At 37.3% G+C, this 15,212-nt stretch overlaps 1 protein-coding gene across 6 annotated transcripts in view; it reads left to right on the top strand.

Moving 5' to 3' along the window:
* The window catches only part of NVL (nuclear VCP like), a 43,694-nt gene extending 30,878 nt beyond the window's left edge, over positions 1-12,816 (top strand). For 3 of the 6 annotated variants that reach the window (XM_054819640.1, XM_054819639.1, XM_054819641.1), the window contains 4 exons: positions 3,235-3,311; positions 4,762-4,850; positions 9,719-9,789; positions 11,565-12,814. In XM_054819640.1, the coding sequence (XP_054675615.1) occupies positions 3,235-3,311; positions 4,762-4,850; positions 9,719-9,789; positions 11,565-11,609 (282 nt within the window). In that variant the 3' untranslated portion in view covers positions 11,610-12,814. Of the gene's footprint in view, positions 1-3,234; positions 3,312-4,761; positions 4,851-6,198; positions 6,634-9,718; positions 9,790-11,564 lie in introns of those variants that run through there. The other 3 variants (XM_054819637.1, XM_054819636.1, XM_054819638.1) reach the window with 3 other exon arrangements.
* Positions 12,817-15,212: the final 2,396 nt, after the last annotated feature.

The raw sequence follows: 15,212 nt of genomic DNA, 5'->3' as shown, positions 1-15,212 counted from the left end.
AGATTGGTTTATTGTTTCTAAGTTTTATAAAAATATTTGTTAACTTTTTACAACCCTGTCCTTAAAGATGGTTGCCTTTTAAAAGGCCTAGTGAAAATTTGAGTGAAACATCCATGAGTCATTCTTCAAACATACTGTAAGGAATTATGTTTTTTATTTTACCAATTTATTTTTAAAGATAACTCAATATTCTTTAAAAATTCGGCTTATATGATTGTTCTGACTTAATATAAACAACCTTGTTCTTGTGGAAGAAGTGGGTAGTCAGGGTCAGTCACTAAAGTGTCTAAACAGAGCAGAAGGATTCTGGTACAGAGTTTACATCTGCTCTGTTTTTTTAACATACAGGTGTTGAGCCTTGCTCTCCATAATTTTTCCTGGAGAATCTTTGGAGATTTGTAATGGTCTCAGTGTGCTCTCACTGTAGTCAGTCGCATAGGAAAACAGTGCAGCAAAGCTTGGTGCAAGCCTTCATGGGCAGGGAAGGTGGTGTTAGACAAAACTGATGTCTCTCACTCTCTCATGGGTTTCACTTGCTCACACTCTCACAGCCACGTATAGTCACAGAGATGTATACTGGATCCAAGTGGTAGGGCTGGGATCACTGGTGTGCAGCACTGAGGATAAGGAACTCGGTGTTGAGTCCTCACTTCATCTCTTGGCTTCCTCTTTACTGGCAATGACAAACTGGTTGTTAGAGAGAACTGTTTCCTAGATTCCCTTTAAAAATCAAACAGTTTGGAATCATGCTTACTTCAGCTGCCATAAATCTTGGGTGAGGTTGCTGAAAAATGTCTTTGCTCTCTCCTTCTGGGAATCTTTGTGGCTACGGTCTGCCTTCCTGTTGGGATAACACCGAGGAGTGGCACATATGATGTGGTAACCTTGTCGTTACCCTGTTATCACAGCATATTTGTCTTCTGCTGACAAAACGTCTTTGCAGTGGCCTTATCTGCTTATGGGCCTTCGTATGATATAAGCAACGCATTGCATAGTGTTTACCAGTTTGGTTCCTGTGGATCCTGTCCTTGGTTATCAAGGCATGTTATTTTTGGAATGCCAGATACTTCCATGCATACTTAATTCATACTAGTCTTAATATTTTAGTTATAAACCTTTGTAGTGAATGAGGTGTTAAGTCTTTCATGGATTTTTTTTTTCCTCAGCTCGTATTAAGAGGCCAGCAGAAATGAGATACAAACACTCTCTGAATGAGTCTTTTCCTTGTGTTTCTGTGTTCATTCCACGAGGAGGCTGGTGCTATTCTCACTTTACTGCTTCTGCAGTCACCAGAGTTCTCATAAAGCTAGGCAAAGATTTGCATTTCTAGTGTTAAGAAGTTAAGAACAAGAACTGGGTTGTTATTTTCTTTAAAAAGATATAGGAATTACCTGCAAGAACAACATGGAATTTGGAGAGAGGAAAATATGTTAAATTAATTGAAATACCTTAATTTTTGTCAGGCTTCATCCATTCACTCTAGGTAAGGAAATTTGAAAAATCTGTGTACAGGAACACTTGCTTAATTATGTGCTCAGGGCTAGATAAAACAAGATGTTTGGTGCAGATGTGAGTGGCTTCTGAGTGACGGTATGCATTCCCAGAAATCCCCGAGGAATACATGCGCAGGATGTGGAAACTGAGAATCATTGCTGAGGGGAAACATAAATGCTTACAAAGGCAGCGTGAGGAGTAGAAAAGGGAGTTAGGAGGAGGAATAGGTTGTATGGAAGACAGACAGCCTAAATATAGGTTGAAGCTTTGTTGTGAAAGAGTCTTATTTCAGTTACCTTGTACAAATCAGTCATTTTCAAATTGCATGTTAATTATGTAAGAGAAGCATGTCTTCACATGTTTAAGTTGTACTTATGTTCCTGCGAGCTGTATCAAGCTTCTCTGGTGCACGTACTGCTGAGCTTGTCTCCAGAGCAGGCAGATCATCCCACTCAAAAAATGCCCAACATATGTTGCTACTCAAAGCAATAGGTAAAACATTTCTTTTTACAGAGAAGGTCTCTCTCTGGCTTGCAGTCTTGTATGACAGTTTCTAAAGCATCTCATATGAAATTATATAAGGCTTCCTTATTTCCAGGTTAAAGTCTCCTTTCAAGATGTTTCAAAATCAGGCTTTGTCTTTTTGGTTTTGGTTTGGGGTTTTATCCCCCTTTCTAACTGGTATTCTATCAAAGATTCATTCAAAATTGCTCTCTTACTCTGCCCAGTCTTGATTATCCTACTGCCTGTTCAGTATTCAAGGGTTTTAACTTGCCAGTTACTGTACTTTTTTTTTTCCCCTCATGAAAGTATTGTAGGAATGTGGTATATTAGTTTACCTGAAGAAGTCAGAAAAGAATTATATGAATTTGTGCATTTCTGTCAAATGAGTTTCTGGCAGAAGTATATCAATTGTATGAAAAAGTGTCCTTTCATGTCTAAACTCGGGTGTTGTTTGATACCGTAGATATCTAGAATCTCTGTACTACCATGATACTACTTTACTGTTGTCTAAGGGTAATAGGGAGATCTCCACACTTACAATGTTTGAAAATTGTGTTGGCCAGTTTCGCGTATAACTTACAATACTGTTCAATATTTTTTGCTGTTGGAGATGCAAAAATAATAACAAAAGAAACCACTTGAGGGATCTTTGTGGAGGAAGCAGTCATAATATGGAAGAGTAGTGTCAAGGTCTACAGGAATGTCTATGGTGTATGTAAACTTTAATGAAATCCAGAATAGAAAACTTCTAAGTTTGAAAATGTATGTCTAGAACATAAAAGATATACAATTAATTTAGTCTGAAAGGTGATAAGACTAAATCTACATGCTTATTGTTTAGCTATTTGATTTCAACACATAGTAAAACTAGAGGAAGATCAGCTAAACAATGCTGTTGATGTAAACAGCTACTTAAGGCATGTCCACATATGGAACAGTGTCAGTGTTATGCTGCCCTGTGACAGGCCGGCCATCATTTTGTTAGAGAAAGTCTAATCTGTTGGTAGGAAGTTAAAATTTATCATTACTTATTATTTTGTAATTAAATGTTTTTAAGGCTGGTTGTCCTTCTTGTTGGTTTGATATTAAAACCAGTGTTAATACTTGTGGATATTTCAGGGAATTTGTCAGACCCCTATGTGATTCCTGAATGATGAAACTTAGTCACTTTGGGGATGGCATGTGTGAAAATAACATTTTCTTATCTTCCTCCTTTTATTATCTCAACTCCTTTAGGATGGCAGCCGGCCTCCACTAGATACTGATGTAAGCCTTGAAGAAATTGCTTACAGTCAACATTGCGATTGTTATACGTGAGTAGCTTCTAGTTTTGACTTTAATATTTAATGTGCAGTGCCAACAGTCTTCTGATGTGTGATAATGTGTGTTATGTTGTTATTATTAAGAGGCTCTCTTAACTTTCAGGGTTTATAAACTTTTTCCCTTACGCTATTTTTCTTGCTTTCACTTGGGCTTTTTTCCAGGGAGTTGGTAGGAATATATGGATGCTAAAGTCTTTTTCATCAGGAATGGTCCTCTTCATGTCGTAAATACAGATCAGTAGAGGCCTCTTGGTTTTGCTTGGGTTTATTTTACAATTCTTGCATAATCTGAGGATAAAAGGGCCCTCTTTAAGTTGTGGACCCATATACAGTGATGATGAAAGCAAATTGGTTAAACAACCATAACCAACTTGTTCTGTCACACAGCTGAAAGCAACGTATTTGACAAAATAATGAGGGCCTAATTCAATTTATGCTTTGGGAATACCAAGGTGTGTCTTTTTAGAAAGCTTGATAGCCATATCTGCCAGAAAAAAATTTCAGTTGCATTCTAGAAAACTTCAAAAAGCTTTAATCTATTAAATGATTTATTAATAGTTAATGGTTTTCTGGAGTTCACAAAAGAATTGCTTGTCACAATGTTGCTTTTGAATCTTAGAAATGGAGGCTATCACCAGTAATGACTTTTAGATTATCATTGTTTCATACTTGGGAAAGACGAGTACTTTTTCTTTCTCTGCCCCTTTTGCTCACTGTAATTTTTTTTGGGGGGAGGTTTGGTTTTGGGTGTTTTGTTTTGTTGTTTTGAGGGCTTTTGTGTGGGTTGTTTGGGGTTTTTTTGTTTGTAGGGTGGGGGGTTGTGGGGGGTTTTTTGTTGTTGTTTGGGTTTTGTTTTCTAAAATACAGCAGCACCCCCAAATGAAGCATAGGGAGTTCACTGTGAAAATTTTCTTTGGTTCAGTGACTTGTTTGAAGGCTTGTAAAAAGTTCAACAACTGGAAACAAATATTTAGAAAGACTGATCTGACCATGCTTTGTGGATACTATTATTTTAAGAGCATGTGAACTTAACTGTTGATGCAGCTTTGAGGAAGGCAATTCCCTGTTGTAATGATGGGTGATTCCATTTGAATCTGTCATAAGACTGATACAAAAAAATGTATCATGTTCCCACCAAGTGGCACCATATTAATCAATCCTTTGGCATTTTTAAGGATGCTGGGTGGGAGGTTTTGCCCCTTACCTTGCTTCTCGTTTATTTGATTTTAATCTGTGGCTAAAATCTGGAGGACATCACTCCATAATGAAGGTTGCAGCACTGGGTAGTCCTTGGACCTCTTTCCAGTGTTCCTAAGATGAACCTTTATGACAGCACATCCAGTCTCTTACCATCATTTGTAGTGTCTTGCCTTTCTATATGCCATCAGCAAAAGACGAGAGAAATTTATCCTAAAATAACCTGTTCTGTGTGTATCTGCAGAGGGGCAGACCTTTCCGCTCTAGTCCGTGAGGCTTCGATTTGCGCCTTGAGACAGGAAATGGCCCTGCAGAATACTCAATGCAAGAAAGGTAAGAAAGCTTTACAAAAATCTTCACTAAACAGTGAGAAGATAAATGGAATATAAAGTATTTAAGGTAGTTCAAGACGAGCATAAAGATATGCATGCTGTATATAAATGATGAATGACTTCTGAGCCAAACAGAGTCAGATTTGTTTCAAGAACAGATAAGCATCTTTGAAGTAGATGTAGAGGACAGTACAGGAAAAATAGTTATGCTGGAGGTTCAGCATTCTTTTCTAAAAGAATTGAACCTTGTAATCTTAAAGAAAAGTTTGTGTTAAATGGTAGTATAAACCAACAATTTATGTACTAGACTGAATATGTCTTTTGCCAAATTTCCACATCACTATCGAAGACTAATGATACTGACTTATTTGCAGATTTGAGTACAGTTGTAACTGCACACACACTGATCACATACCTTTGGCACACAGTTGTACTGTGTAACTGAATACATGCACCTAGTAGTAATGGCACTAGGAAAATCTGAGTGCCATTTTTGATCTTAGGTGTTTAGCTCATCAGTGGTTCTTGCCAGGACTTTAACAGGGAGTTAGAAATTGTTTCAAGTACAGTGTCTGCCCTTCCCGTATCTTTCTGCACTTTCGGTTTAAGTTGTGTTTTCCTGTTTTTTTAAATTATTATTTTTTCTGTGCACATAGGAAAATGTAATTGGAAACTGAAACTTTTATATAAAATAGGTGTGTATCTAGATTTTTTCCCCAGTAATTTTGTTTGTTATTTTATCCTTAAGTAAGAATGCAAAATTAAGATGCAATTGTGACTTTTCAGATGATGTCCTTGGAAAATACATTAGGCTTTCATTATGCCTCTGATCTAAGAACCATGCTGGAATTTTAATGGCTTTGAATCATTCTTTCCCATCTAGTACATATGCAGTCTCATCCGGTTTATAACAACAGTAGGTTAACAGAGCAGAATGTTTGTATTTCTTGTTTTGAGGGATCTAGCTTGTTCATTTTGGGGGGAGAAACAAACTATAAAAACCTTCACTGTTGTGTGACTTGGTTACCCAGTTTGCTTGCATTAGATGGAAACAGCTCTTGATTTGAGATGGAAATTTCTGAATTTATCCTGTTTGTTTTTATAATTATCCAGAATACTTTATTCAAAGATGTTCATCACATTTAGGATTGCAGCCTGAGCACTTACTGTATGAATGTGTTGGCAGCCAGCAAGTCCATAATGTATGCATAGCTTGATCTGCATGTTTATAGTAGCTGCTGGTTTGGGATGTCCTTGGGTTTGGATTTCCAAGATGTCAGCCCTGGATGGTATGAGAGTGTGCAAGGTGGATTCTGATTTGAGACCTTGTTCATTTATATCTTCAAAAGGGTAGTGTGTATACACAGACTGGAGAATTTCTTCCTTCAGTGTTACCACAGGACGTCACAACTGACTCCCCTCCCATGCTCCACACATCAATGCAAATGGGTGCTGTGTGTCCTCATCAGTCAGTGCTTTGGAATCACCTGGCTGAGATCAGTGCTGCTCCTTTCTATTCTGTTGCAACTTCCTTGTTATACCTGATTTTTTCCCTCTGGAATAAATTGAGGCGTGTGGTTTTTTAACACTCAACAGTGGTTTGCTTGAAGGGACTTTTTGATAGTGAAATGGAAAGGCATCCTTTTGTGATATTTCTTACAAGAATCCATAAACTATACTTCCAACATCAAAGTCCTAGGAGAGCTGATCATGTTCGTCACTGCAGTCCAGGAGATGCCAGATATTGGAGTTTGTCCAGGGGAATCCTAATAAAGATTGGGCAGATTTTCAGTTTTATGAGGTCCCTCTGAAGTTCCTCATCATTGCCCAGCAGTTGACTGCCCAGAAGAGTTTCAGTATCGCTTGCAAACTTGGAGTTTCCACTTCTGGCTCCCTTTTCCAAACCACTGATGAAGATGCTGCATAAAACCACTTTCAGCACCAATGCCAGAGTGGGACGCTACTGCTGCCTGTTCCCTGTCCTGAAAAGTGACCATTAAGCCTTGTGTTCCATTTCATCTCCTTTAATCAGCTTTCAGTCCACCAAAGGATCTTTCCTACAGTTCTTTGGAGCTTACCAGTCCTCTGGTGGCTGTAACAAGAATCATAGAATGGTTTGGGTTGGAAGGGACCTCAAAGACCATCTAGTTCCACCTCCCCTGCCATGGGCAAGGACACCCTCCACTAGACCACGTTGCCCAAAGCCCCATCCAACCTGGCCTTGAACACTTCCAGGCAGGGGGCATCCACAGCTTCTCTGGGCAGCCTGTTCCAGTGCCTCACCACCCTCACAGTGACCTAACACCTAATCTAAATCGACCCTCCTTCAGCTTAAAGCCATTACCCCTTGTCCTGTCACTACACTCCCTGATAAACAGTCCCTCTCCATCTTTCCTGTAGGCCCCTTCAGGTACTGGAAGGCTGCTGTAAGGTTTTCCAGAGCCTTCTCCAGGCTGAACAACCCCAACTCTCTCAGCCTGTCCTCATAGGAGAGGTGCTCCAGCCCTCTGATCATCTCTGTATGCCATCTGGTCCTGGTGACTCACTGTTAACATTCTAACTAACTGACCTATTTTAGTTTAATACTTCCTGTGTATTTGGATATATAATAGATCTAGTTACAAAGAATGTGTAGGGTATGAGAATATCTTGACATTTTCAGCTGCAAAGACAAGTGCAGAGAATTCATTGACTTTCTAAACTATGACCTTATCCCTGGAGTGTCCCTTTTTGTATACATTTATTTTTTTAAAAGATAGCCAGTGACCCCCACATCACCTGCATAGTCTGTAAAGCTGTTCTTAAGCAAGGAGTCTGAGAGATTTCTTGTTACAGCAGTTAAGAGCAAGCATGGTTTAACAAGTGAGGTTAGTTAAAGTTTTGTATCTTTGCGGTTGAATTTGAAAGCAAGATCAGGTCCTTGTTTGATGATACTTTCAAATTAAGAAGAAAGGAAACCAGCTATCCTTCACTTATCTATATAAATAGGAAAAAAGGTGTTTTATGTAATTAGTCTTATTTTAAAAAGATCATACCTGTTGATATACTTCATTGATTTATCAATATAAATTGTTTAAAATAACATTCATACATACTTATTCAGACTAGATGGTTTTGTCATCAGAAATCAAGGCAAACTATGTTAATGCAAGTAGCCAAGGTATAGATTACTGACAGCTAACTTCTCCACAGTATAAACAATTGTGCCTGCTTTTATCACACAATAAGCATGAAGTACCCTAACTTATGTTCAATGAGAGGTAAACTACTTTACCTAGCAGTAGGTAAAGGTATGCTTATACCTAGACATGGCTAATACTCTGACATAAGTATCATAGGCTGTTTCACCTTGACTTTTTCTGATAACCATGTCCTTAATGATACTGATCATCTTAGTTAATTTATGCGGTTTTCTTCTTTTATCATTGAGGCTATGTATTGTTTCACAATTTAAGCCTGTAACTTTTTAATCAAAAACAAAAGTGAAAGCAAAATGAAATTGATAGCTTAATTTTATTATTTTATGGAGCTTTGGTGACTCAATCATAAAGTAATTTGACTCCTGTGAAAGATGCAAGTTGAACTTTTTTTTCTTACTGTAAGTAGTGGTTCCTTGGGGAAATAAGTTAAAATGCTGATATTAACTTTACATCTTCATTTATACTGGTATAAATATATGATAATGGCAATCTTGAATAAGAGCTTCAGAGAACTAAAATGAAAGAGAACAGCAAGGTTGACTGTTTAGTTCAATGAACTTTAACAGCAAGTAATAATAATTGTAGACTATTTGCTGTTCTGTTTTATACCTTAAACAAGTTTGCATCTTTAATTTAGTGCCTTCCATCTGTTTTGTAGGGTTTTTTTGATATATCAGCAGAAGATTTTTGTTAAACTCAGACATCAAATATACTAATGAGGAACCTTAATTTTTTCACGTCAGTACCTCCCATTTCACATCACAAAGATGTATGCAAAGGTAGTGGCAGTATGTATCTGTGGAAGCAAAATGTGTCTTAATGAAATATATAAAAAAAAGCACCATATTGACTCTAAAGACATAATTTTTGTATCTCTATCCTATGATGCCTGTGTGTAATGTTAGCATTGTAATGAATATGTATAGTAGTGGTATCTTAGGATTCTTAAGTCTAGATTAAACAAGGTGCTTGTGAGAGCAGAGGAATCCATGATCTGAGGTATGCTTATATCTTCACATACTGAAGAAGCTTGTTCAAAAGGTGATGATTAGGAATAATTACTGTGGATAGCTACATTAAGGTTAAAAGGCAATTTACATAAACTTAAGCACAGGGAGTTGTAAAAGTGAAAGCTTTCATCACTCCTAGGTAATGCCAGACAAGGCAATAATATGAAGTTATTTAGGAATTGAGCATCCTGTAGAAGAATTGGAATGATAACAAAATGTTTTCTAAATAACTTACTAAATAACACTCTGTAGGGAAGCTTAATATTAAATATGTATAGAAAATAAAGCCCAGAACCAGACATGGCAGGAGTTGAGGCATTCACTTCCAGAAGGGTTAAAGGACTAAACTGGATTTGATGTAAGCTGCAGTTAACTTGGCATCTTTGAGAATGAAATTCTCAATCTGCAGGTGGAAACACTAATACCTAAAATAACTTTCTGAAACAAGTAAGTATTCTTTGGCTTAAGGTGCAAGGTCCATACACAAGAGGCTACATAAGAGTTCAGATGTTGATAACACTGCTGAATTAGATCCCATCCACCTGACTAGCACATGCAATGAGTTAGGTTTCATGAATGCTGCCTTGAAATACACACAACAATCACTTGATTGCAGGCAAGTGACAATTTTAGTAATTTATTATGCTTCGTTCTTTAAGGAGAAATCAAGATTTCCCATAAACACTTTGAAGAAGCTTTTAAGAAAGTGAAGTCTTCCGTATCAAAAAAGGTAAGATAAGCTTTGAGTATGTACAACTCCTTACTCCCCTGGAAAGGATACTCTCTGTGCTGGAGACTGGTGGGAACAGTTAAGGTTGCAGTATACTTGCATATATTTCAAACTGACACTACCTGTTTCTGCATTAAACAAACCTGATCATTTTTGCAAGGTCAGAAATTAAAGTCTTCCTTTTCAGCTGCAGATGATGCACTGTATGTAGCTGGATTACCATGCTATCAAGGTTATCTTTCAATACACTAATTTCCAGTTAAAAGTCAAGGCCTTTAGAGTGCACCACACCTTCCAGCACCTTTCCACCCCCTGCAATGGATGTAACACCCAAAGATGATCAAACATTTCTGTTAATGTGCAAAAGATATCATTTTGAGATAAGACATAAAACACACTTTATGGTCTTATTTCTTATCAATCTTTTCATTATTTGCATTTATCAAGGAAGTTTTAGAGGCTTCCTTATGAGCTGTTCTTTTTAATGACTGAACAGCTTTCCTTATAATCATCTTAATTACTATAATTGAGAGGTTATATATATATGAATTGTTATTGCTGCAGAGCTTTTGTTTATAGGTTTCTATGTTGCCAAGAGCATACTGCAACCAAAATACATTACTATATTCACTCTGAATGCTAGCCAAAGAGAAGTTAGCTATTTCCTTTCATTATTATTTTATCTTCCTGGTTTTAGAAAAGTGACCTTTTCTAAAACTTAAAAGTGATCTTTGGCTCCAAGACCCTTTAAAGATGGTGTTGGTTATTGTTTTCTTCCCTTTTGCTAATCACTAAGCAAACCATTCAGAAGCAACAGCCACAAAAACTTAAAATATGTCCTCTAACATAGCAATCACTGGTAAGTATTAGGGTGTGCTCCTTCTGGTTCTTCAGAGTTAACCAGAAATGTCATTCTGCATCTCAAAGGCCACTGAAATACCATGCCTGAGCACCCTGTATTTCTGTTATATCAATCTGAAGAATTTTTAGTTAGGTATTTTGAAATATCTTTGAGTACAAGATACTCAGTCTCCTATTTCCAGATGCTATTTCCTGTCTGCTAGACAAATTCAATCCCACAAAAACTCTCTACCAACCTTCCTATGAATTCTGGAGAATAAAAGTTGCATCTCACTGATTTAGTGCTTCTAACTCTTCTTTTTCCTCCCATATGCATCTCTGAGTTCAGTTAACTTGCTTTTGGTTTAATTGGTTGACTTGAGACAAACCAAATTAAGTTGGTCTTAAAGCTAAGGACAAGTATCACCTTCTGAAGCCAGTTATTTAATGGAGGTTAACATCTGAGTATTCTGTTCTTCAAAACTGTCAACTTTGAGTGACTAGTGAAAAGGATTAAGGAACAGTTGCAGTTAAGTTAGACTAGCAGAAGATGATCTGTCTGTTCACTTTGGCAGAACTGGATGGGGGAGGAGTGTCAGTTCAGCAGCTCCTCCAGTAAAGAGGGCAGCATCTTCTTAGTGAAACTGCTATCTGAACCTAGTATGGCAGTATTAAGTGTAAGAACTCTGCCAAAGACTTCTGTTAATTACATATCATTGGTGACTAGCACTGGAGAACCTCATTAGTGAGCCAGGGTAGTGGGGGGGTTGCTTTATTTAGGTTTTTGTTTGTGAGTGTTTTAAAATATAGCTAGTGGCTTATATAGCTTGTTTGTTTCACTTTATATGTATTATTTAACAAAGTCACTTTTAAACATTGCATGATTTTTTTACCTTTGTCTGAAGTATTTTTTCCTCTTATCTTGGCACTGTTAGGATCAAATAATGTATGAAGAATTGCATCAGTCACTGTGCAGGTGATATATTTGGACAATTCCCAAAAGAGGCTTATTCTACATTGGTGGAATGGAAAGTTTTGCAATACCTGTGCCTGATTTCAAGAGACAGGTTGGAAAGAAGCTGTACTAAATCTCTCTCAACTTAAACTGTACCTGAAAAAAGGCAATTATAACCTACTGCTCTAAACCATCCTTAATTTAATTATTTTCCAGAACAAAAGCAACAATACACACTTCCTGTTTATCACCATTTACATTTTAAAAATGAATGCACTAAAGAGTGCTAAAGAGCTAATACCATTCTGATATATTTGGTGCCCTTAATCAGAAGTTCCTCAGAAGCAGAGAGGCTAACCCTTCAAAGTGTTTACACTGCTCAAATAGCTGGTTTCAACCATGAATGAAACCAGCTATGTTTTCAAGAACAAGGACTCTGGAAGAATCACACTGGGAGAACAGAGCTGTGAAAGTAGACTGGGAAAGTGCTGTACTGGATGTTACTGTACCAGTAATCATGCCTTTCCCACATACAGTGACACATTATGATTGTGCCAGCACAGGTTCTCAGAGCTTTTAACAGCTTCCCTTCACCTTATCAAAACAAACTGTCCACAGATGGCAAGCTGTCTTAAAGTTATCTGGGAGAGAGTAAAGTTTGGAAATCTAAGTGCTATGATACTACAATTCAACAGCCACCTCAGAAACATTTGAAACAGAGTTATCTAACAAACTGGTTCTTAATTATTTTTTTTAAACCAACAATTCTGCAACAATAAAAACTTATATTATGGATTTGAATTTCTCAAGTGTTTTGATATCCTTGAGCCTCAAGTTTGTTTAACTACCAGAAACTCCACTTGGAAAGAGGGTGATAACTTTCAGTATCAGCAAACTGGGAAGTATCCAAGTTAAGACAAAACACTGACAATGTGATAGATACTGAGCAACTAATTTCTGAAACCTACAAGCCTTCATGGATTTTTTTTTTTACCACTATCATCATTCTATGAAATTATTTAATCATTAATCTCCATCCCTATCTTTGATCAGTCTTATTCTTCCTAAAAGCACTGCAACCATCAGTCAAGGATCAGAAAAGGGAGGGGATTATTTCTGCTAGCAAATTTCATAGAAAGTCTAAGTTTGATAATACCAAACTTTAAAATTATTTAAAGTAATGGAATTTCTATGTAAAAAAATCAGTAAAATAGTTTTTGTAAGCAACATTTATTCTGTAAGCACCCCTATTAATATTTAAGAGGCAGGAGATAGTTTAATCTCCTACTCAAATCATAATTAATTTAAACAAATTGCCATGCTTTGCTAGATGTGACCCTGAACAACCTGATCCAACTTTAAGACTGACCTTGCCTTGAGAGGGACTTACATCTTAGATTGCTCTCTGAATTGCCATCTGACAAAAGATCTTGCACATTTTCCCCAAAGGTAAACATGGAAGGTTTTTACAAATAACTAATCACCACAGACTTGTATTTTGAAAATACTGACACTCATGGCTTGTACTTAGCACTGTGATTTTTTTGCACAACATGGTATGATATTCCCTCCCTCTTCTAGCGAAGGCTGAGACTCAGTGACTCAAGTTGTGGCCTGTATGACTAACTAATGATGTCCCTGCATATAAAGTAGAAGATGTGTCTATTTGTAATTGTAAGTCAGGCTTGGAGCTTCAGGAATTACCATGATTCCCAGAAATCCAAGATGAAAGATCATCATCATCATCTTATCTCAAAGTAGTTTCACTTGTGAATGTTCATTACTGTGAGGCAATGCAATTAGTACATATCAGTTAAGTGACTAATTTTAACATAAAATCATACCTAGATGTCACATACAGAGCTATATAAGAATTACGTATGTTACATGAACTTTTTCCTGTTTCAGCTCTAAATCTACAACCTTACACATTTTTTACCACCTTTCTTAAATAATAAAAGGTTTTTGCTTTCTAGGAAGCTAACAACTGTGCGAGAATAAGCTGTGAACTCTTTTAGTACAATAATGCACTCAATTCACTTGAGTGTTTGAGTTGACCAGTGAAAAAAGAATCAAGCAGGAGGCCTATGAAAACAGTATATGATACCTCAAATATCAATTTTGAAACTGGCACCCATTCTACCTTTAGATATGGTGATTCTAGAGGCCACTACTGGTTTTACCTGCCTGTGGCATGCACTGGTTTCAAAACAATCTATATGTAAAAAAATCAGGAATTAAGAGGTCCAACTGTGATACAGCTTTAGTGATACAGTTTAGAAATATTTGTCATCCTTTCTTGGAAAAGGATGTGGCTGGCAAGCAAGCTACTCATTCCAGCTGAAAATAACCACATGAATTATTTCTCCTTTATGGATATATAGAGGAAAATCCTGCTACCATACTTAAGCATAGCTGCCACTGAAGAGCTTATGAAGGAGTAAAGTATTCAAGCCCTCACATATTCACCTAAGAATTTTCTCCTCCTTTCCTCTTATGATGGCATTATTCCTGTGTATATATGGAACAAGAAAGCAACGTAGAACTTGCAAGGCATGACTAAGGAGAAAATAGTAATATTAAGCAGTAGTAATAACAGTATTACTATTCAAGTATTAATGACAATACAGTCTTGGCAAGAGTTTTAAGACAAAACATGTTTAATATACCAGGTGTCTGATCATTCTTCTTAACTTGTGATAGCGGAAGAGGAAGTAGGGTGCAGCAGGGTTTGAACTTACAAGAAAATCTGAAGTTGAAAGACAGAAAAAGCCAGATCAGTCAAGTGTCCAGATCCTGTTTACTTACCTTGTCTGGGCTACATGTGTGTGAAGGAGCAGACAAGGGCAGGCAACTGAACTCTTGCTTGACTGTTCACACAAGAAAGTGCTGCACCCACACTGCTACTTTTTTCTTGTGGGAAATTCTGCTTAGGCTATAGTACTTCTCACTAAAAACCCAACTTGATAAGATATAAAACGCAAGATCCCTTGTACACAGAAAGTGGGAATTGCTTTAAGGAACAAGCCTTCTCCTGCCATACAGACCACTACTTTGTTCTGCATATGCAGCTACCACCCCTTCTAGCAGACAGGCCTAGAGGAGGTTGTTTCTGTTGTGACTAGATCAAGAAATTGTTCATCATGCCATTCTTCTCTCCCTTTTCCTGAGGCTAGCCACATATCTACATCACAATGATTCTCTCCCAGAGCATATTAGATGCTAATTTAAGCATGGATAGGGGGCAGAGGCAGTGCAGGGAACTGGCAGCAGAAAAAAAAAAATGCTGTCTTCATTCTTGGCTCAATAGGAAACATTTTCAACATTTTAGTCCTCACTAAAGTCTTGCATACCACTGCAGGGTTGATTGTGAAATAGAGGATTTGATAGAGAAGAGATAATTGTGTAGATAGAGTTGCAGGTTGCTATACTAAAGGCCTATCTACATGAGTTAGACACACCTATTTGTCAGATTGTTTTCCTAGAACCTTGCAGAATCAGTCATGGCAGACCCAGAAGTGGCTCCTGTGCTTTGCAGGGTGCAAGCTAAAACAGCAGAACTTGGTTTGCCCTAGAACTTTGAGACTCTTTCAAATTAGAGGAGTACACTTTCCAAAAGCTGCATCTT

Source organism: Grus americana, chromosome 3, assembly GCF_028858705.1.
Source record: "Grus americana isolate bGruAme1 chromosome 3, bGruAme1.mat, whole genome shotgun sequence".
Lineage (NCBI taxonomy): Eukaryota > Metazoa > Chordata > Aves > Gruiformes > Gruidae > Grus > Grus americana.
The sequence above is the reverse complement of the archived record's forward strand: the minus strand, read 5'-3'. Positions and strand labels throughout refer to the sequence as shown.